Source organism: Chamaea fasciata, unplaced genomic scaffold (assembly GCF_029207755.1).
Source record: "Chamaea fasciata isolate MVZ Bird 193981 ecotype frontalis unplaced genomic scaffold, bChaFas1.0.hap1 SCAF_9, whole genome shotgun sequence".
Lineage (NCBI taxonomy): Eukaryota > Metazoa > Chordata > Aves > Passeriformes > Sylviidae > Chamaea > Chamaea fasciata.
In genome coordinates this window covers 26,323,330-26,346,057 of record NW_027094094.1, presented here as the reverse complement: position 1 = coordinate 26,346,057, position 22,728 = coordinate 26,323,330, and the positions used below count along the sequence as shown (strand labels likewise).

At 44.6% G+C, this 22,728-nt stretch overlaps 1 protein-coding gene and 1 long non-coding RNA gene across 3 annotated transcripts in view; both read left to right on the top strand.

Moving 5' to 3' along the window:
- Positions 1-1,085, top strand: part of LOC136293707 (uncharacterized) — a 41,375-nt gene extending 40,290 nt beyond the window's left edge. For both annotated transcript variants that reach the window (XR_010722234.1, XR_010722235.1), the window contains one exon: positions 471-1,085. This is a non-coding gene — a long non-coding RNA (uncharacterized lncRNA). The remainder of the gene's footprint in view (positions 1-470) is intronic.
- A 3,364-nt stretch (positions 1,086-4,449) lies between these two features.
- On the top strand, positions 4,450-15,132 carry LRIT1 (leucine rich repeat, Ig-like and transmembrane domains 1). The gene is made up of 4 exons (XM_066191564.1): positions 4,450-4,804; positions 7,267-7,733; positions 10,950-11,255; positions 13,681-15,132. Exons 1-4 carry the CDS (start codon positions 4,683-4,685, stop codon positions 14,664-14,666), a joined length of 1,881 nt encoding a protein of 626 aa, XP_066047661.1. The 5' UTR covers positions 4,450-4,682; the 3' UTR covers positions 14,667-15,132.
- Positions 15,133-22,728: the final 7,596 nt, after the last annotated feature.

Below are 22,728 nucleotides of genomic sequence, written 5' to 3'. Positions count from 1 at the left end.
GGTTGCTGAGGGGCTCACTCTCCACCGGACCTGGAGGCTGTGCAGCAGTGTCACAGACACCCAGCACTGCACATTTGCCTCACTCAGGACGAGCCCTCTCTTGGTGCCTGAGCCCAGAGGGAGCAGACGGGGAGACACTGGGTGGGTTGGTTTACACCCCTCCATCCTCTGCCAGCCTTTGCCTTGCTGGGCACTGCTGACCACAGTGGGGCCTCTGGGGCAGCTTCTGCTGCAGGGACAGAAATGGGTCAAGTGTGGCATTCGTGGGGGAGGTGTGTGAGTTTATCTCCCCCAAGGGCCAGAGGTCTGCCCTCACGTCTGCTCTTCCGCAACGGCTGTAACAACCAATGTAAAATACGCACAAAACAATTACCACTGATAGACTTGTGACGTGCCATGCCAAAAGCTGTGTGGGTTTGTTTTATTTCTTCAGCATGTCCAGAGCTCTGATAATGACTTTGGTCCTATAGGTCTGAAGGAGCTGCCTTCATCAGCATTAAATGCAAGATCCAATTTAGAATGACGTAATGCGTTAACGTGCTCTCGACTTGCATCAGTGGGAAGGATTTTCCACTTTACAAGTGTCCTGCCAGAAGCTTCTTGCAGCTGCATTTACCTAATGAAATTGATTTAGTGTCTGGCCTGTGTTGCCTGCTATTAAAATCTTTCATGCAAACTCATGATAATAAGGTATTTTATGGCTTTCATTTATGCTAATATATGCTGTTTGATTTGCCTTATGCCATATTTTTCTAAGTATATGGAGAAAAGAAATAAAAATAAATTCTGCCCAATTGCCATATTAAAAATTAGGGACTTAGTGGAGTTTTCTCTGTTTGTCACTCAGATTTAGCTTTAGAGTTTGTGAGGAGAATCTTCTGATAAAACATTTCTGGCTTTTCTGGGGGAAAAAATGGAAACTATGATGTCAAATAATTCACTTAATCTTATTAAATACAAAGCAATTTTTTTTCTCTGAATTATAACCCCACCTAAGAAAGATAAGAAAGATTGCCATGTGCTGAACTTTGCTGAGAGTAGACTTTGACCCCATTTGCTTTGCATTTATTTACACCAGAAATATAAACGGGAGATCTGGTTCTTCTCAGAGAATGCAAAACAAATTCTTACACTTCAGATGAATGACACTTTCTCTCTGCTTCTTTGTATGTTTTTTACTACAACTGACGTTTTTAGTTTGGTGCAGAGAAGGAACTGCTTACTTCCCCTCCTAAGTAAACAGCAAGGAGCACAATTTTTATGATTTGGAGTGCAGAACTGTAAGTAGAGAGCCTAACTCCCACTAGTTTCATTATGGAATGGGATTGTCTGTTATGAAAAAAATGTTTTTACTTTGCACTCCAAAATTGGTATTGATTTTAAAGTCTCAAGTAAATATCACCTGCACTTACAAGGAAATTATCTAATGAATGTTCATTTTGCATTACATAACATAATGAGTGAATAGCTGTTCAGTAGTTGGGAGGAGGTTATACACTTAAGGCTTAAAAATACCATGAAAATCAAGAAAGCTGTGGTACTGCAAACAGTGCTTCAGGATTAACCAGAATTTTGTGTCAAAGTGAATTTGTAGTCTGTTGGACACAGCAATCAGATTTTGCTTCCAGATTTATTTCTTCCATCTCCCTGAATTACGGAGGGAGCATGAATGTAAGCAGAAGCAGCATCTCCTTGCAGCCCACTCATCAATGCTGCCTCATGCAGTCCTTGAAGTGCAGGTGCTGGCATCTACTTTTACAGTTTAAGAGTCTCTTTTCATTGTCTTTGTTTCACTGATTCTCTCTGTTCTCTTCTTCTTGCTCCATTCTGAGACTTCACCTCGTGCACTGCATCCAGTTCAGGGACTCCCAACAAAAGGACCTGGACATGCTGGAACAAATCCAGAGGAGGGTGATGAAGATGATCAGAGGCTGGAGCATCTCTCCTGTGAAGACAAGCTGATAAAATTGGTGTTCTTCAGCCTGGAGAACAGAAGGTTCTGGGGAGGCCTTGGAGCAGCCTTCCAGTACCTAAAGAGAGCCTACAAGAAGGCTGGAGAGACTTCTTGCACAAGGACGTGTAGAGACAAGAGGGAATCGCTTTAAATTGGCAGAGGACAGTTTAGATTATATATTAGGAGGAAATTCTTTACTGTTTATGAAGCAATGAAGCACCTGAAAAGAACGTGTGGATGCCCCATCTGTGGAAGTGTTCAAGGCCAGGTTGAACGGAGTTTTGAGCAACCGGTTCTAGTGGAAGTTGTCCCAGCACGTTTGGAACTAGGTGATCTTTTAAGGTCCCTTCCAAACCAAATCAAACCATTGTGTGATTCTATGATCTATGAAGCCTGTGATCCAGGGGAATATATCTACTCCCTTTGCACCAAGGCCTTCCTCCTGCACTCCTTTCTCCTGCAGTTCCTTAAGTCCAAAGCCTACCTGAGTTGGTTTCCACACCTCCTGATGAACCTCTTGTTGAGTTTCCACAGGGTGAGAGGGCAGACCCACTGGAGACCATTCAGATCAAGCCTAACATGAGTGTATCTGTGCCTTGATGGTTAAACCATCCTTTGCATCATTTGGTGGTGATGTATCGATGAAGGATTATAAGATAATACAGTCAACTGGGAGGGAAAACTCCAACGTGTGCTGATAAAACATAACTGGGTTATTAGTTGACTGGCCCTTTTTCCTCCCTTTTCCTCCTTCCAGAGACACACTTGTGAATACACTCCATGATGTGAAACCTGTTAATGTTACCTCTTTTATTTATCTGGTTTTATTAATCTCTCAGCCTGCCTTCAGGTCTTTCTCTTTCTTGTTCAGAAGCGACTCTGTCATGTTAAGTAAATAGCAGCTTTCTTGACAAAGTGCAGAGCATTAACTGCTGCTAAGGCATGCTTTATTGATTGCTGTTGATTTTTACAAATTAAGTTTACTTCTACTGCTCCTGACATTTAGTGGTAACTTAAATGTTTCATTAGTGAGGCAAAATTGAGGTTCATGAAAGCAAACCTTACAATACAGTTCTGCTTTCTACAAGTTTATTATCCAAGAGCTCCAATGGAGGGAAACTACTTTATCAGATGCAGTGGAAAAAACCCAAAACAAACAAAACAGATGCAAGAGGTTAATTATGTTGCATTGCCTTTTCAAGTAGAATTTAACTTCAGATGTTTCAGTCAATGTTGTGAGTATTGAGCTGAGGCAGAGTCTGGGCAGCAAGGCAAGTTGACCAATGACTACACTAAAAAAAAAACCCAATAAGCTTGGCCTTAGCTTGGAGATCATTAAGGGAACTGAGAAATCGTTAAATCTAGAAGTGAGACCTAATGGAAGTCAATGAGAAAACAACTATGGATAGTTAATGAGCAGAAATGCATTATGTTCTCATCTCTTCAGAAATAAATAATGAGATACTTGAATTTCTCTTTGAACAACAGTAAATGCAGAATGTGAAAACGGCAGGGGGAAAAGTAATCCTTTGGGCCAGCCTCTCAATAAATGATTTCTGCAAGCCTAAATTAATTATCAGAGTAACTTGTGAAACAAGCTCATATGAAACTACGGCACCATAAAATGTCTGTTTAATAGTTAGCCCCAAACCACATCTACATGACCTTGAAGCTTTGAAAGTTCACTACCCAGAATTATTGAAAAATTACCTGCATAATTTCACTGTGAAGAACACAGGATGAACTCTGCACAAGAAGAGCTCCACTCCAGCAATCCTGGCGAGCAATCTTTGTTAGGAACAACACTGATGTAAGCATGGTCATTAACCTTCAGGTTAGTTTGTACATAGATAGGTGTGTTATTGCCGCACTTCTAAGTGGTAACTTCTCATTATGTATTTCAAAGAGAAAAGCAGTATCAACAGGTCCACAACAGGGAGGAATGCTGGAAAAGTGAGGTGAGTCTTCAGCTGACCTTAAGACAGAGTTGAGCTTTTCTTAGCATTCCTGAATTCCTGCCACACAGCTCTGCATCAGGTGGAACCCCTCAAAAGGGTCCCTTATCTGAGCTTTGCTGTGTCAGCGAGTCAGAGCACAGTGGTCAGCCCTGCAGGTGTGTGCTGGCCCTGGTAGAAAGTGAAATATATATGTTTTTACTGGGTTATTAACTGTTTATCAGTATCAGGCTTGTTGCCAACAGTTCAATAATTGCTTTATCAAACTAGGAGTCTTTAAAAGAAAATAAAGCCTTTTAACAGCATCACTCTCTATATATTTTAGTGCTCTTAGATAGAAGGCTTACATTCCATTAGCAGAAATAACTGTTTTAAATCTTCCCAATACCTCTGCGTGGAAGTAAACTATTGCTAATTCCTGGTTAGATAACAGTTATCTTGCCTGTGATGTAGGTCCCCCAAAAATATATTTGTTTTTTTCTTGCATGAGAGCCCCAGACTGCCCGAGGAGAGTGTTTTGAAGGGGCTGCTGAAGGAAGAAACGCCGTTAGTGCGGTTCCAGGAAGCAATAAGCACCTTCATGAAAATAACTCAAGTCCCCATCCTTAATCCCTGCCTATCCTTTTTTATCTGACGGACTCAGCGCGGGCTGGAAGATCACAGTGTGGCTGAAAACAAAAGGGAGTTAACAAGATGTGACCGGGCGATGGATAAAACAATAGGCGAAGCCCTCCACGCTGCCTAGAGCCAGGTGTGCTCCATGCCCAGGTGCCATGTGGCTGGCGGTGACCGTGCTGTGCTGCTGGGCACTGGCGGGGCTGCCCCGGGCCGGCGCCTCCTGCCCCTCGCAGTGCAGCTGCGCCTTCCACAGCCTCAGCGAGGGGACCAAGGCCAGGTACGCCGCGCGCTGCTGCGGGGTCGGGGGGTCTTTCTGCTCCTCTGGAAGGATGCTCGCAGGGGGAAATATTGTGTCTGGACTTTGTGGCCATTATTTTTCCAGTTGCTCTGTGCTCTAGCTATATTTGCAGAGGATTAGCTTCTGAAAACACAGTAAGCTGATTTCAGAGAAAGCGTTTGGGCATCTCGTCTGTGAGAAGTGACATAATTATTGCTGGTGCAATGGCAAAAAGGGAATAAAATTTAAACAATATTTTCTTTTTTTTAAACCTTTATGCTGAAAATTCTGGTCCTAAAGGTTTTATTCTGCTCTGCTGGTTTGTTGCTAAAGTGTGACTAGATTTGATTCATGTTGTGGTACGAAACCAAACAATTTACTTTAAAAAAAATCCTTCAGCTGGAGATTTTAGGCAAAGCAATAAAAAGCCAGACAGTAGCAATAAAAAAAGTTAATTCTCACACTGGAAGTTTTCTGTTAAAAATGAAAAGACTAAAAGGACATCCATCTTGGAATGCAAAGCCATTGTACATGCATTTCTCTGGAGGACTGTTATAAAAGAGTCCTTCTAAAGGGTAAGCACAAAGTATCTGACAAAGAAAATAGAGGCCATATTTTCATAAGGTGTGGTTCACAGCAGAGGAGGTTTTGTGACAGAGATACAGGATTTGCAAAATCCTTTGTAATAAACGTTTGTTTTCTAGACTGAAATATTTTTTCATTACTGAAATGAGGTATTTTGTAACCCCATGAAATAGCTCTGCTTTCTTATCTCTTTTATGGTGCTATAGATTTAATAGTAGAAACTTTCCCAGTAAGAAGAAGCGTGGTAGAGACACAAGTAGCCTGCAATTGTTAAAAGGGAGTGCAACAGCGTGAGAGCCAATTATTGCTCCATAAATGTCACAGTTTCCAGGGGAATTTCCTCTCAGTGACTGGAAAAAGCTGTTGTGCATTTTAGTAAGATACATAATAAAGCAAATATCTATTAGTCCCTTAAGGAGCATAATGCCACATTTTTTCTGCATTATGATTCATATTTCTCACTAGAAGGAGATTATCCCATAGATTAAATGTTTAGTGCTCACTGACATAATTTAGGGACACTATGAGAAGCATTCTGCTTTACTGCTGTGGTTCTTTCTGTTAGTAAACATTTTGTGACATGACTACACAAAGAAAAATTGAAAGTGCATTTCTGGATTTATCTTATTTGATAGATTTTTATCTTCTTCAAAATCTCAACTTTCAGCAGAGGATGGGCAGGATTTAATGCCACAATAAAAGTATAGGGTGAGAGTAATGTACTGTGTTTTGATTATAAATTAACAATTTAACTGTAGGCTCAAACAGCATTTAAATCTCATAAATCGAATAAAACTGCCTGAGCAGTTCAGCAATGTTATATGTTTTTGTTGATAGCAGAGAAGTAATCGCTTTCAGCCAAAACCAGTCTGGTTTTGACAGCTTTGTAACATTCTGTTTATAGAGGCAGTGTGATGGGAAAATGTTCCTTGACTGACCACATTACATTTCTTGTGGTGTCTTGTTCAGTAAGTGGAGTGGAACACGCCCATCTAGCCTGTTACCTTTTGCAGGTGGCTTGGTATTTTGTTAAGAACTTGCCTTCCTCTACTTTGCTGATAGGCAAATTAAACTTCAGTCTGAGAGACCTGTTTGGTGCCCCTTCATTTCTCACTGCTCCCTACAATCCCAAGTCACAATTTTTTGTATAAAGGCTGCAAAAATGCAGCACAGGCTTTTCATGCTTTGACCTCTAGAGATTAGAAATGGGGAGGAATGTTTAAAACACATAAAGCTGCCTTGCTTTCAGCATAGCATTTTCTAAAGAGTTAATTTTCTGTGCTTCCACTCTCATCACTATACATGCCTGTGTGCAGTAACTGCTGCCATCTTTACACACCTTCCATAGTAAAGCAGAGCTTACTCCAGAATATTTTCAAGGAGTTGTTAGCTGGCTTTCTTATCCTCATTTCTCAAACCAGAGTTCCTGTGTCACATTTAATCTATATAACTTCTTGTCCTACCACATGTCAATACGGCTTCTTTTTGTAGGGCTTTTATAGTTCAATTTATGGATCCTTTTGTTTTAACTTGCACTAGAATCCTCCGTTGTGCATGAATGCTGTCACTGCCATCTATCATCTAAAAACAGACAGCAAAACTCAACAGGAACACTAAATGGGCCAGATGTGGACTCACACTACTCCAGGAGAGGTACAACACTGTGATCTCTGCACTCAGAAGGCACATAGGAATTACTGCAAGTTCATGTATTTACAGTGATGATGCAGAGATCGGCAGCAAGAAAGAAATGACAAGAAGAAATCTTGTGGGGAAAAAAAAAAGGCTGATCAAAATCTTGCATTAAAATAAGGTTTCAAATCTTTTCAAAATAAAAGACAGTCATGTCTTTGCTTGTCCTTGTCTTTCCCCACCAGGACAGTGCTGTGTAATGACCCAGAGATGACTCTCCCTCCTGTGAACATCCCTGTCGATACAACCAAGCTTCGGATAGAGAAGACGGCCATCCGCAGGGTGCCAGGAGAGGCCTTCCACCTGCTCCACAACCTGGAGTACCTCTGGATGCCCTATAACTCCCTGGCCAGCCTCAGTGGGATCACCTTCAAGGGCCTTCGCCGTCTGCAGGAGCTGAGGCTGGATGGGAACAACTTAATATCATTCCCCTGGGAAAGCCTGGCTGGCATGCCACAGCTGAGGCTTCTGGATTTACACAACAACGAACTCACCTCCATCCCTCCAGAAGCTGCTCGTTATGTCAAGAATATCACATACCTGGATCTGTCCAGCAACAAGCTGATGACTCTTCCTCAGGCTCTCATTGCCACCTGGGCCAACCTCCAGGCTGTTCCCTACTTCCCCAATGATAACTCCAAAATCATCCTAGGTAAGAGAAGTGCCTGCCATTTTGCAGGGGGCACAAATGTCAAGAGTTCCTCCTCTTCTTGCAGCATTTTCACCCACTGTAGTTACCATAGCAAGTACACTGCCTTTATATGTATACAATTTAATACCCCAAATAATGTGTGTGAAGTCATTTGCATATTAACAAACTCACCTCAGGCTCATCACATCCATCTTATTATGTCATAAATTCCATTACTTGCTTGGATCTTTGCACAAAATTGGTGACTCTTGCTCAAGGCTTTTTTAGTTATTGCCACTGCCATTTTGGATAGAAATATAAACATGTTTACAGCTCTTCATTATTTGTGTGCTCTTTTCTAATAGCACTGTGTTTGGAATTGACCCATTTTAAGCAGAACTAAATAAAAGGATGGATAATTTATCATGCCTAAATTAAAGAGGAATAATGCCACGAATGAGCATAAAATCTGGGTCAGAGCTGCCAGAGCTTTGTTTATCTGTTCTCACAGAATTAAACCCTAGTCTACCCAAACACACCAAGACAGTGCTGCCTTGAAGGGCAGCTATGAAGCTCCAAGAATACCCTTTTTGGGGGCAGCTCTAGGCTCCTCAGAGGTACGGCTTTGAGGCAGTTGTCCATTTTTGTGTCAGGCCATCTCACAGCTGACTCTCAGTTGCAGGATGCCTGGGTGAGGTTTTGAGCACATTTCCTAGCTCAAGGAATCATTACATGGTCTTTTAGCCATTGTTCACTGTTCAAATCCACGGCAGGTTGATGATGGCTCAGAGTTGTGGCCATCTGCTGACGGAGTCCCACTGACTGAGGTGTGGGCATCTGCATGTACGGCCCCTGCAGGCAAGGGTGTGAGTTCAGGCACCTGCTGAGAATCTCAGCAGAGGCACTGCAAGTTTCCTCTCACTCTGGCAAGTACCTGCTGCTCTTTGTTCCCTTGATAAATTTAGGAAGGGGAAGTTTTTAAAACCAGATTGCGGTGGAAAGAGATCCAAGACTTGTAAAAGATACAAAATACCACGTGCAAAGCTTTTAGTGTCCTTAGCAGATGTTGCTGAAGGTTTCACTAGCATCAGGAGAGGAGCAGGTGTTCCATTTTCCTGTTTAGCCAGATGTAATAACATGTTCTTTAAGCCAAAACTGGCAGTTTGGGGTCGCCCATTTCATTTGTGGCAAGACTGCCCAGGTCATACTTTTCCCTTTTTATTTTTGGAGTCAAGTTACATGCAAAAATGTTATTCCATCCAATATAGATTAGGAGAGTGTTTTATCAAGAACAGATCATGCCTTGATGCATGTGGCCAAACTGAGTAGTATCCAGCTGTGCACAGGTTGTTTGTGCCAGAATCCTAAAAAATTCATGTAGCCATATGAGTATAATGCTAAAATTAATGCAGTAATGGACAGACACTCCAGCTTCTAGGTCCTCTCCTGTGGACACCCATAGGAACCAGGTAGATAAAATGCATGTCCCTCACAGGAGCAGGCTGGCAAAACACAGCTGCATGTTTCTATTTCACTCTGCTCATGAGTGTTTCTCATGGAGGCATAAAAAATCATGGATGATAAAAAGTCTGCAGTGTCTGCAGCGTATCACTCCTTCAAGGAGAAGCAATTCCAGTGCTAAGTTGCTGGCTAATATTCTGTGCCAAGGGTGCAAGCTTTTCCACATAAGGACTGCCCGTGTGAGCCCATGGAACTGTGCTGCAGGACAGCAAAGGCCTCACTGGGCCTCGTGGGGGCTGCTGCGTCAGCTGGGGCACCTGCCAGGGAACCTGGGATCAATTGTTATCCAGTGCATGAACTAGAAACTGCCAGCAAAAGTGCCATAAAACAACAAAGCCAAGCTGAATGTTCATTATTTACTTAGTCCCCTTCATTTTAACATATTAATTTACAAGAACTGACCTCCTGCCAAAATCCATTGCTTCCAGATCCTCTTCTAAGCCCAGGGAAGAAGATATGGAATGCACTCAGAAGAATTTTTTCAGCAGCATCTTTTAAAACAGTTTGAGGGATTATTAGTACTCTTCCCTTTCAGGCAGGTGCCAGCCCCCAGGCATGTCCTTGGGCTGTGCACGGAAAAGAGGAGGTGCAGCCCCCTTGGCGGGGACCAGAGCTCACTCCTGTGACAGGCAGGAGGCCTGGGAGCCAGGCTCCTGGCTTAGGCTTCAAATGTGTGTCTGGGATTAGAAGGCATTTGTATCCCTAGTGCCAATTCTGCTAGCTAAAATCATTAGAGACCACAGCCTGTCCACAGCACAGCTGGATGTGAACAGTTGTAAGTAGGATGACACAGATTTAATCAGAATACAGCAACTTCTGTTCATGGATATGCACTGCTCTACTTCCAAATTTTTCAGTACTATCTTCACAGGTTTTTAAAAATAATGTATCATTTTTTCAGAATTGGAATTCAATAGGTGTAAACTGGGAGAGCAGAATAAAGAAGAGAAACATACCAAGAGTCTGAAACAGGAGTGTGTTTTTCAATGTATCTCTTTCTGTGTGTATAGCCTTAATACAGTTATGGTCTATCTATGTTTTTTATACACTATAACAGCCATACTCTTCAATTTAATCCTTAAAATAGTTCTTTCATCTTATCCAGTATAAATTAGCTTTTCAGGAAAAGCAACCAATTACCAAAGTAATGAAAATAATTTAGAATAACAGAGTTGGAAGAGAACTATGACAGACGAGTAGAGTCAGCTACAGCTATTGCAGGTGTGAAAAGTGGCATGACAATCTGGCTAATATTTTAAGAATATCCAGTGAGAAGAATTTTTTGCCTGTCTGAGACTTCATAGTCTCCTCATGCCAAAAGAATCCACAGCCCTTCTCCCATGAGTACTTGTTTTTTTCATCCTGGAATGAAATGCGTTTATAATAAATTCTTGGTTTGCTTCTTTATGTGCACGAATCACATTGATTTCATGACATGAATAATTCTGCTTTGAACTTAAAGTATATAATTTCAGATCCAGATGTGGAGATACTTTAGCAAGCCACATTTATTCCATTCTGGCAACTGTGGGAACCATCAGGCTCAGCCAACAGCAGTGGGGGCACATCCCCCACCCCACATACTCCTGCACAGGCAGTTCCTGTAGAGCAGATTGGGAGCCTATCACACTTTCTCCTGCTGAAAAATAGAAACAAAAGTGGCGGAAACGAAAGGTGCTGTTGGAGTGACTTAGTGCCCTGATTTCTTTCTGACAGGCTTGCAAGACAATCCTTGGGTGTGTGACTGCAGTCTGTATGAAATGGTCCACTTCCTAAATTTCCAGTCTCCTAACATAGCCTTCATCGAGCCCAGGCTGAAGTGCTTCACCCCCCGGAGCCTTGCAGGAGTCTTCTTCAGCCAGGTGGAGCTGAGGAAGTGCCAGAGCCCCGTGGTGCACACGTCTGTAGCCAAGGTGAAGACCATCCTGGGCAGCACGGTGCTGCTGCGCTGCGGCACCACGGGCGTGCCCATCCCCGAGCTCAGCTGGAGGAGAGCGGACGGGGCTCAGCTGAACGGCACAGGTGGGGGCGGTTTAGGCTCTTCTGCACACCTTGAGGCAGTGAGCGAGGCAGACCTGTGCTAGGTGCAATCCACTCTTGCACTTTGATTTTCTATAGACTAGAAAATTACTTTACACGTTGATCTAAATATTATCAGATGTTATCATTTATATATATATATATCAGTGTGTTATCATGTGTAGGAAGTTGGTTTTGCTTTGTTTCATAGCAATTGTGGTGGTGACACAAGTCGAGGAATTTTCTACAAATCTGTTGGAGCTACCAAAATGAAATATTTCCAACCGTAGCAATAAGTGTTTTCAGTTAGTTAGTTAGTTAGTTGCTCAGTCACTGAAAAGGCTTCCCACTGAATTATTGTATTATTCTATATTCTGTTCATCTGTTCTTTTGCTAATCCATTAGCAAACTTCTCTGGCAGAGAGATGTCTGATGTGAATTCAGCTGGGATTCAGATCAGCTGCAGAAGAAAGAAAAGGTTGCAAACATATACAGCATTACTGATATGTTAAAAGGCAAAAAAAGCCATTAAACTGCTGAAGGACACAACACTTCAGTGGCAATGCCCCAAGGAATCATTCCCTCTGATAGATTGACAAGCTCTCCTGGGCAAAAAGGCCATTGGAAGAACCCTGACCACCTGGTCTGAGCACCTCTTCTGTGCTCACCCCTCTCCTTGGGGAAGCCTTCAGACTGACACTGGTTTTGTGACTGATCATGATTTTATTTCCATTCACAAAAAAGTCTGGAGCTGTAATTGCAACACTAGTCCTTTAATATGTGGGGAATTTAGGGAAGAAACTTTTGCTCTGCTGAGGCAGTTGTCCTTAGCTTTTTGTACTAGAAGTTTTCAGTCAGGACCTCCAACCTGCCCTGAATACTCCTGAATCCTAGTCCTGCGCTGACTTTCATAGAAGATCTAAACCTTTTAAATTGCTATGTATTAGCTCTGATCTTCAAAGGGTTACAGGGCTCCTTGGTGCACAGAGCAGGGGAGAGGGCAATTTTCTTTCACAGCAGTAGAACCATTTGTAATAAGTATCATTTTCTGGGACCTGCACAAGTCATTGCTCTGTTGTGCACGATGTGCAGGATGTAGCAGAGCTGCTCCTCATAATGATCATGTGTACCCATCACGCTGCATCCCTCCTACACATGAAAGAGAGCCACCACAAAAAACCCCCAAAAACCAAAAAACCAAAACAAACAAACAACCCACCAAAACAAACCCCAAAAAACCCAAACAAACAAACAAAAACGACAAACATGGGCTGACTTCCTGAAAGCCTATGTTGAGTTTACTGTGAGCTACAACTGAGAATGATGTTTCTTGTGCCCCATTAAATCAGATGCTAGCACCTTTCAATAAAAGTTAGCTGGAAAGATAGGTTATTTCTCAGCAATGGCAGCTTCTGTGCCAATGCTATAATGTGACTATTTGAAATGCTGATGTTCTGAGCAAAAATGAGTGAGAAACAGTCCACAGTCTGCATGCATAAATAATCCATAATTAATCCATAGGTAAATCCATAGCTTTATGTTTTTTAATGTCCTCATTCAGTAAATAATTAAACTGAAAAAGTAACTTCTGTTACCTTGTATTTCACTGCCATTGAAAGGGGCCCTGTTTGCCAAGGCCCTGGGAGAAGTTTGCACTCTCTTTCTTCCCTTTGCCTTTCAGACATCTCCCTGGTTAACCTTTCAGCAGGAAAGGGCTGAGACAGCACGTGCTGCTTAATAATGAAGAGGGTGCTTTACCCTTGCACATGATCCCAACTCTTTTTTTTTCCTCTGCACCAATAGAAACAGGCAAAAAAAGCTAGTTTTAACCTGCAAGTAAATCACGTGAGCAAATCAATACTCAGCTATGTACACGTCATTTGTATTGATTACACCTCTGTAGGGATAGACATCTGCAATAACTAAGCAGTAGAAGGGATATTATCTTTCAGCTATTTTTCTATTTACTCTAGGCTAGTCCATGTGTGTTTTTTACAATAAAATCTCCACTGTTTGTTTTTTCTTTGCCACCATAGTCATCATCTAATGCTCAAATAGATCATGTTGCTGCTTGCTCCTTCCATTCTTTGAAGTATTGTACCTACATAAGAAATTTCAAGCTTTTATTTTTAATGGAAGAACCTTTCCTGTTATGTTTTCAAGCTGTTCATGAATTTGGAGGAAATAGCATCAAATTTTTCATGTGTATTCATTCTGAAGCAATTTAAATCTTGACATAGTCTAATCATAGTCTTTTTCTTAGATTTACTTTGATTTTGTAATGTTCTTGGTGGCAAGCAGAAATGATGATTCTTTATCATACACTTTATCAAGCAGATATTTGGCGATGGACTCCTAATATTTTACCAACATCGAATTAATTCCATTTATTATTGCCTGCTTATTTAACATTTTTCCTGCCTTGCAGTTCACCAAGAGATTTCCAGTGATGGGATGAGCTGGTCTATCCTGGGCCTGCCTGTAGTCTCTTACCTTGACTCTGGAGAGTACATCTGTAAAGCAAAGAATTTCCTGGGGGCAACGGAGGCGTTCATCTCGCTCATCATCACAGACTCAGAAAGCACGGATGACCCCAACTCCAGTGCCAAAGGCACGTGGAATGGGAAGGCAAGCGGGATGGAGGCAGCTGCCTACAACGACAAACTGGTGGCCAGGTACGTTATCACCACCTCCACCGTGCCCACCCTGGGGGCTGGGGCGGGCACCGGGGACAGCCTCCTCCTCCCGGAGGGGGCACAAGACAGCAATCCCCAGAACCTGCTGGTGAGCCCCACCACGGGCCAGCAGGAGCCAGAGAGGATGGTGAGGTCTGTCAGGGTCATAGGGGACACCGACCAGAGCATCACCCTGGCCTGGAAGGCGCCCATGGCAAAGAACACCACGGTGTTCAGCGTCCTTTATGCCGTTTTTGGGGAGAGGGACATGCGGCGGATCAACGTGGAGCCAGGGAAGACGAAGGTCACTCTTTACGGGCTGCTGCCAAAGACCAAATACATCGTGTGTGTCTGTGTGAAAGGGCTGATCCCCAGGAAGGAGCAGTGCATCATATTTTCCACAGATGAAGTTGTCAGTGCAGGAGGGACGCAGAAGCTCATCAACGTGGTTGTCATCAGCGTGGCCTGTGTCATTGCCGTTCCCCTGACGCTGGTGGTGTGCTGTGGAGCGCTGAAACGGCGCTGCAAAAAATGCTTTGTGCGAAAGCCCAAGGACGTCCAGGAGTCCTACGTCACCTTTGAGAGCCTGTCCCCTGGGGCCAAGGCAAAGGGCGTGGAGGGAGAATACCTGACCAGGCACACTCCTGACGAGTCCAACAGGCTGCTGTCTGCCCGCTCCAGTGTGGACTCGGAAGCCATACCAAAGATAGAGGGACAGCCTAACGAATACTTCTGCTGACAGCACCTGGGCTGACTGTCAGCTCGCCCTGTGGGAAGTGCGTGGCTGTATCCGAGACTGCTGCAGCACTGCAGGCCACCCTGGTCATGCTCCTGTCTCTGACATGTTCTGGAAGAGGGTGCAAGAGGGCAGACGGTGCCCAAGCTTTACAGAAACATGTTGTTCAGACCGCTTGGGGTTGGCTGCTTTGTACCCAGTCAAAAGCTTCTGTGATAATGGCCTCGTTCTCCTGGACCACTTTTTTTTTGTTTTGTTGGGTTTTTTTCGTGTGTGTGTGTGGTTTTTTTTTTCCTGTCAAATGAAGTGTGCACACTAAGTGTGAGGACATTAAGCAACATTTCTGAGTGTGCTCTGCTTGGTGTTGTTTAGGACCTGCTCTACAATATGCTATGTATTTTATTCTCAGCTCTTTTGATGTTCTTTTGGTTGACAACCCAGGGGAGTCTTTAGTAAATTTAATAAAAATACTTACGAAGATGAAGATTGAGAGTCTCACCTTTTACATCCCCCCGGATTGTATGAAACATGCAGCTGGATGCTTAATAGATCACTAAACACAGATGGACAGCAACCATTTCTAATATGTCCAACATCATCACAACTCAATGCTCTGAATTCAGAGAAATGTGCAAAGGAGATAGAAATGAAGAGACAAAACCCAAACCACTCCTAAGAATGCATAATAGAGAGCATTTGCTGATTGCATTTTGGCCCTAAACTCTGTTCTAAAGATATGGAACAACAGCAAAGTATCAGTCCTAGCCAGCATTTTGTACCTGTATTGTAGTTAGCAGAGTATGTTTTATACCAGCTGCGCTAGATAAAAATCAAACAATAGCCTACTTTGCACATTGTGTGTGGTGGTGTAATGCTTTGTAATCGTACTGGAAAATCTACATTAGACAGTTTTGCAAAAATCTCCCAAACCAGCCCTGTCACTGCTGCCTGTGCTCCTGGCACGTGATCAGCCAGGCACCTGTGACTTGGTCATGGAAAGAAGTTGCTCTGTGCAGAGCAGGAGAGTGAAGTGGTATCAGACCAATGGCCATGCACACATCAGCCATTCCTGTCTATGGTCTCAGTGGTGGCAGAGGCTCTTTTGGGTATCAAACATTTTACAAGTTAAAAAAAAAAAAAACGAAAAGAACCCTGTTTAATATTAATCTAAGTGTACTTTCACAGTCAGGGTGAACTGATCAGTCATTTAAGTTCTGCAGCTTGAATTTCTTTAAGTTCTTGCTCTGGAATTTGAATCTGACTGATTATCGCAGAGCAATTCCCAGATGTGTAATTTTCCACTCAAGTCCCTCAGGTAGTAATCCATTTTTCTCTTTGTAATAACTATTATTAATGAATAACATTATATACGTTCTGCCAAATGTAGAAGGGGAAAGATCCTGTCAAGCTGAAATGCTAGCAGATAAAGCTTGCTGAATTGTTCTGAAATGTGTTTGTAAATTTATTGGAAAGACTTCCACTCACGTTTTGATGTGTATGTACACTGTGGCTTAACAAAATTCACTGGCTGGAATGGAGCCCTTTATGGATTTTTCAAGTCCTCCTTGGACAGAAGGGTTTCACTTATGTCAGATTACTTGGCCTGATGGCAAACGCAAGTCATTTAATCTCAACACAGATACCAGGAACAGGGGGACCTCACAAGAGTTTCTGATAGGACTCTCTGTATTCCTTGCATTAATGATAAGGAACATCTCTTGCATTGGGAGAATTTGTCAATCCCTGTATAAAATAATTCATGCTACTTCTATGTTGTGACAGGTAAAGAATTATAGAAGAAAGGCCTCATAAAATCAGGTCTGCTCTGCTAAATTGCCAAAGTTAGCCTGTCACTTCTTCTAAGTAATTTGCAAGTTCCCACGTGAAAGCAATCTTGGTATGAGAACTCGTTAGCCTAACAACCCATTCCTGGGGGGAAAAACAAACTCACCTGCAGTAACAGGGGCTTTGTCCCATGAGAATCAATAAAGAAAATACGTAAACAATACAATAGAGAGATTTGATAGACAAGTAGAACACCTTTTACTAACCAAAAGAGTAATTGGCAAGAAAGCTATAAACCAATTAAAGCTGCACACGAGGTCTGTATAAACTGTATGAAATGAGTTGTGAGAATAAAGAATTGGGTTTTCCCGCATGAAAAGGATGGAGTCCGAGCTGACTTACCACAGTATGTGAGGGCCCGAGGCCACGGCGGGAGGCGCGGGCCGAGCCGAGACTCGAGAGACGGAAAACACAACGCGGGGACGAGCAGCCGGCAGGGAACGGAATTCACAGAGTCTAGGAAGAGAATACACGAAATAAGGAAAGGCTCCGGCTGCAGCTCCAGGCGGCCGCGGGACGGCCCCGAACACACAGAGACGGGAAGCGGCCGCCGAGCACAGAAATAAACACAGAACCCAACAAATAGAAAATAAACACAGAAACAAGCACAGAAACAAACAGAGAAACAAACGGAGAGCCAAACACAGAAATAAACGCAGCCCCAAGCGCAGCTCCCGGGAAGGGCAACGCCATCCCGAACGGCGGGACAGCCGGGAAGGGATGGAAAACGCCCTGTGCGAGATGATACGCGCCGCGGAGCGTCACACGCGCGAAATTACGCACACACACCGCGGAGTAATATCCAGATTTTGAGTGGAAAAACCCACGCTGTGTAAAATTCGCGCCGCGGAAGACAGGCGGCGCGGAGAGTAATAGGAGCGAAATTACGCACGGGGGAGGAATCGAGTGAAAACCAGACTTAGAATTTAAAAAAATACGCTGAGGAAAATTCGAGCGGTGGAGCGCAATATGCGCGAAATTACGCACATACACCGCGGAGTAAAGTCACGAATTTTGAGTTCGAAAACTCCGCAGTGGAAGATTCGTGCCGCGGAAGATACGAGGAGCGTAACGCTGGCGAAATTACGCACATACGCCGCGGGGTAATGTCCAGACTTAGAGTGTAAAAAGGGGGAAAACACGGGGAATCCGAGATCACGAATTTCAGCTGAGGAAAAAGCGGTAATACGTGTATGGGTACTTATATTACACAAACAGGATAAAAGGAAATAGGGAACTTTATTGCTATAGCGTAGAAAACAACGTCAGAGCAGATGTACAAAATGCCTTTTCGATCGCTAAGGTATTTTATTAGGAATCCGTTAAAAACATTACAATCTGCTGAAGGACCGCAGCAGCTGCGGCAACCGCCCCCCCGCGCGCTGCAGAGACTTCTCGGTCAGTATCTCCTGTGTCTGCAGGTGTTCCTGTTCCCTCTACCCGTGAACGACGGAAAAGCTGCCGTTTAATTCCGTTTTTCACGCGGAAAAGACTATTAAAATGTTATATCCACTCTGAAACTGTTTTCAGTCTCAGCCGAGTGAAGACGCGGCCGCGCAAACAGCCCGGAAACGGAACCTGCGTGCGTGCCTCTGTCAAATGGTTCCGGCGGGAAACAGTGTCCGCGGGCGGCAGTGCGGGGGGCCGCTCCCGCTCCCCGGGAAGCCGCGGTGGCCGCGGTGACGGGCGGGGGCCGCGGTGACGGGCGGGGGCCGCGGTGTCAGCGGCGGCCCCGCGCGGGTGAGTTTTATCCCGCAGAAACCCCCGGGCACCGCTCGGTTCGCAGCCGCACGCGGAACGCGGAGCTCTGCAGGCGGCAGGGGCCGGAGCACGTCCCCGCTCGCGGCTCCTCCCCACAGCCGCGGGCTCCAATGGCGGCCGCTCGTTCCCGCCCCGGGAATTCCAACCGATCCGGCGGCTCCGCCGGGAGAGCGGCCGCAGCGCTCTGTGTCTCTGTAACCCGCTCTGTGTTCGTTTCCGGCGGTTCCCCTTTGGCCACAGGCGGCCTTTAGAGGGTGTGTGTGCCGCTCTCTCCCCGCTCGGCCCCGCTGCCCGGCCCTGCCGAGTGCGGGCTCTCAGCCCTGCGGCCTTTGGGGTCTCCTCTCCCCGCAGCGGCTGCGAGGCGGCAGCGCCCGGAGTTGTCTCTCTCGTCCCCCCCTCTCCTTTCCCTGCGGGCAGCACCGACCCCGCTCAGCGCGGAGTGGTCTCTGACTGTTTAATGATGCACTTTCTCCTGATTCTCAACTATTTGGACTGTAAAACAATGGTCATTTATTATCTCAATTTCCCCTAGAGACATTGGACTTTATTTTTCTCATGCTGCAAGATCCTGTGTCAGTGACATGACTGGATTTAATAAGTTTTGTTGACTGTAATCGGTTTTTAATGTATCTTGTCCCGTATTTAATAGATAACTGGTAATAGCCTTAATAAGATGCAAAGTGTTTTAACATCAGAACATATGAGCTTTTAAAATTAATAAAAAAGGGGGAGATATTGACAGGTAAAGGAATGATAAAAGAAAGGCATAACACCCCCTGTTTTTCCAGCAGCAGTTTTTGTGCTGAGTTGCAGGATTGCTGTACGTAAGCCCCGGTCCTGCCCACATATGCAGCAGGGGCACTGGGCTGTGCAGAGCTCAGCCTTGCATGGGTCAGCTGCTGCAGAACCAAGGCTGGCCTCAAGTTTTCCTGTGGTGAACGGAGTGCATCCACTGCCCAAGGACTTGGCTGTCAGTCAGGTCTGCAGGAGCTGACTGGGAGCCAGAAATACTCTTTTCAGCTGACTGGAGCCATCAGCTGGGCCATTTGCTGCACCCAGCCCTGGTGAGGAGCCTGCCTCTGTGAGCTGGCTGTGGAGAGGCACCAGCTGGGCCAGCACTGGGACTCTGCTAGTGCTCCATCGAAGGATCATCCTGGGACATCCACTGTACATGCGTTCAATTTTACACACTCTACTGGATATTTTTTCTATTTTGAATAAATAATGTTCCCAAATGAAATAAACGTGACTCCTCTCATTGCTGTGCCTGTTCTCACTGAGGCATCCCAGTTTATCATCTCAGCTGCTGCTGTTCAAGACCAGCTTTACTGCACTGCTGGTTCATACACAATAAGCAAGAGGTACAAACTTGCACAAGCTCTGTCTTGTCTGGCATTGGGCAGAGGAGAAACCCTGTACTTGCTAAATTATGAGTGAAATTTCAAACCACGAAGGAAGCTGATGTGACTTCGAGGCTCTGGGTCAGATTTTCAGTGGTATCAGACATGTAAAGATAAATACCTCACAGGATTTTCTGTTCTGGTGTCATGGAAGGGCTGTCAGGCACCTCGTTTCAGCATGGTAAGGAGTGAGTAAACCATTTCTTTCTTGATTGAAGTCAATTCTCAAGATGTGCTGTAAGAATCAAAGCAAACATCTGCTATTGCACTCCCTTCTACCAGGCTTGGACTGGACATCACCGTGCCCACTAAACTGTATTAGCTCAACTCCTTTTTTAACCACGCTGATACAGGCACTGTCTGAAACACCCAACTGCAGCCTCCAGTGCTTCACTATGTCCTGCCCAGCAGGGATTTCTAACACTGAAGGCTGTGGCAAAGGGACTAATTGAAAAACATCAGCCCAGACTTGGTTTCTTACAAGAAGAAATGTCATTTCAATCTGGAATTTGACTCCCTGGCCATAGCTGGCAGCACACAATGGGTCATCTCTTGGCATTTGCTTTGGCAATCAGCACAGTCTCCTAAACTCCACTTCCCACAGACCAGCAGACACTGTCTCTGTGGAGATTTATTTTGACAGCTGGAGTTTTAGACAGCTTGATCTGCATTTTGGCTTCAGCCAGGATGCCACATGATGTTAAAGAGCAGCTGAACTGAGTGGACATCTGCTGTCACAATAGTGACCATTAAATTTACAAGCAGGCATAAACTGGGCTGAATTAAAAAGGCAGCAAAATCCCAGTCCAGCAGGGAACCTAAGTATACTGATTGCTGCTAACACTGGGGGATTTATTGCCCTTGCTTCCCCCTCCCCCTTCTCTCTATCCTAATTCATCCAATTTTGGTAAGTGATTCACCACTGGACTCCCAGGTTAATACTGAACCTTCTGAGTGCACTTGGAATGTGGATATATTTAGATAAACGGCCTTTCAAGCAGCAAATAAATATCAGCCTGAGAACAGCCAGAGCATTGGCCCATGGTACTGACTAACACCACTCTTTGAAAGGCAATTTTCCAGCCCTGTAGAAGATAGGTGGGACTGGCAGGAATTCTCATGTGGGAAAAGGAAAACAACTGCAATTTTTTTTTTTTTTTGTTAAGCAGTTCATTTATTTAAAATAAGACTTCTAACAGAAAACCCTGGATATCATTTTGATTCCTGCATCCCAGGACATTGGGCACCTGTTCTGGGCCTTAAAATATACATGAAGGGAAACTCCAGTAATTTATAAACCTGTAAATAAGTAACAATTTTTCATGAAAGATTTTTTGACTTAGCTGCTACATACTTAATAACAAGGAATATTTCAGCTAAAATCCCCAATCCATAAAAATCCCATGTGCTTGTGGCTAGATGTGAGGCACTGCTGGCAATAGCATCCCCACAGGTGTGGAAGTCGAGACGGCCACAACACTCAGAGTGCTTCATCAAAACTGCACAAGGCTTTAAGCATCATCCCCTTGTGATCTAGAAGTGTCTCAGACCTTTTCTCTTTTGCCTCTCAGGGGCAGCTCTACACAGCTCTGGCTCTTTCTGAGAGTCTTCTCTCTTCCTTCTGCAGTTCCAGCTGGCTCCTTCCTGTCCCAGCACAGCCACCTAACCCTGTCTGTCCCTTGTAAAGTACAGTGGCTTCCCTTATCTGTCCCTTTCCTAACCTCGTGTCCCCTCCTCCTCACAGCACAGCCAGCAGACTCCAACTAACTCCCTGCTAGCTAACTCACTCTTTATCACAGCCATAGCTGCGAGGGCAAGGCTGTTCCCACTCTTGGATAATCACCACAGCTGTAGTATATCAAGGGTAAAACTGCCTTTAGTACTATTTCTGTTTGTCTCCCCACACACAGGCCCACTCCTTGTGACCTGCTCCCTGTACATGGGGGAGAGAAGCAGAGCGCTGTATCAGTCCCCAGAAGTTTCCCCGCCAGTTCACTTTGCTGATTTACCATGAAATAAAAGCTCCTGTTGATTTAAACACTGCAGAAGCAAGCCTGTGTCTTCCACAGGCTGAAAGCAGCACAACCCTGAGCCACATATAGCTCTAAGCTGGCACACTTTAAATATTTTCCTATTCGGGTCCCATAGGTTAGAGGTTAAGCAGGTTCAGGCTAATCTTGCTTTGTGACCCAGTGTGACACACACGGGCAGTGAGGTGCAGCCCTTTCCCCAGGCGTGCTCCCGGGCAGGCTGTAGTGAAGCCCATCCACACTAGAGGGCCCCAGGAGAATGCAGAACTCCTTGGAATGCACATTTTGGATTAAAAGATATCAATAAATTTGGTTACTCAAAATCCCTTCCCAGAACAGCTGAGTTTTTCAAGATGACTGAAAGGCAGTCAGCATGTGTGTTATGAGGGAAGCCAGAGAACAGCACTGGAAGTTTGGATTTATGCAAAAGAGGTTGACTTCCACAATACTCTTGTCAGAGAAACCCATGGACTGGCCACAGCTGTATTGCTATTTTCACTCCCAATGTGTAAGAACTGAGCTACTTGGGGAGCAGGAGTCATTTCAGAGGAAAAAGCTGCCTTGCTCACCTTTCCATGCAGTAACACCCTAGTCTGGGGAGCAGGTTTTGCACTCACCATGAGCAGAACACACCCTGCACAGCGCTGTGGGCAGGGTTTGGGGGAGGATGGACTTTGCAATAGGCCACATGGCAAATTACAGCTGTGAGAGCTGGCCCTTACTGTGGCTTTCTACCTTGACAAAAGCCATTAAAATACAGGAGGTAGAGAAACCCCATGAAATTAAAAAAAAAGAGAATTTGGCCTGGGCTTGGCAAAAGAAGTAGTTTTGGCTCCATCTTCATATTCTAAACCAAATAAATATGTCGGTCAGAACCCCTCAGCTGGAGGAGAAATGCCAAGACTGGTCCTGGGGGTGGTTTTTAGCACTTGGACACAGACTGAGAACCACACTACATGTCTTCCTTAGGGTTGGGTCCCCAGCAGGATTTATTTCTGCGTCAAGGAAGATTACAGCTGATAGGATTTG

Excerpts from the sequence above, each read along its gene's own strand:
- LRIT1 (XM_066191564.1), top strand. The coding sequence starts at position 4,683 with ATGTGGCTGGCGGTGACCGTGCTGTGCTGCTGGGCACTGGCGGGGCTG. Across the intron at positions 4,805-7,266 it reads AGCGAGGGGACCAAGGCCAG|GACAGTGCTGTGTAATGACC; the intron begins GTACGCCGCGCG and ends TTTCCCCACCAG. Across the intron at positions 11,256-13,680 it reads GGCTCAGCTGAACGGCACAG|TTCACCAAGAGATTTCCAGT; the intron begins GTGGGGGCGGTT and ends CCTGCCTTGCAG.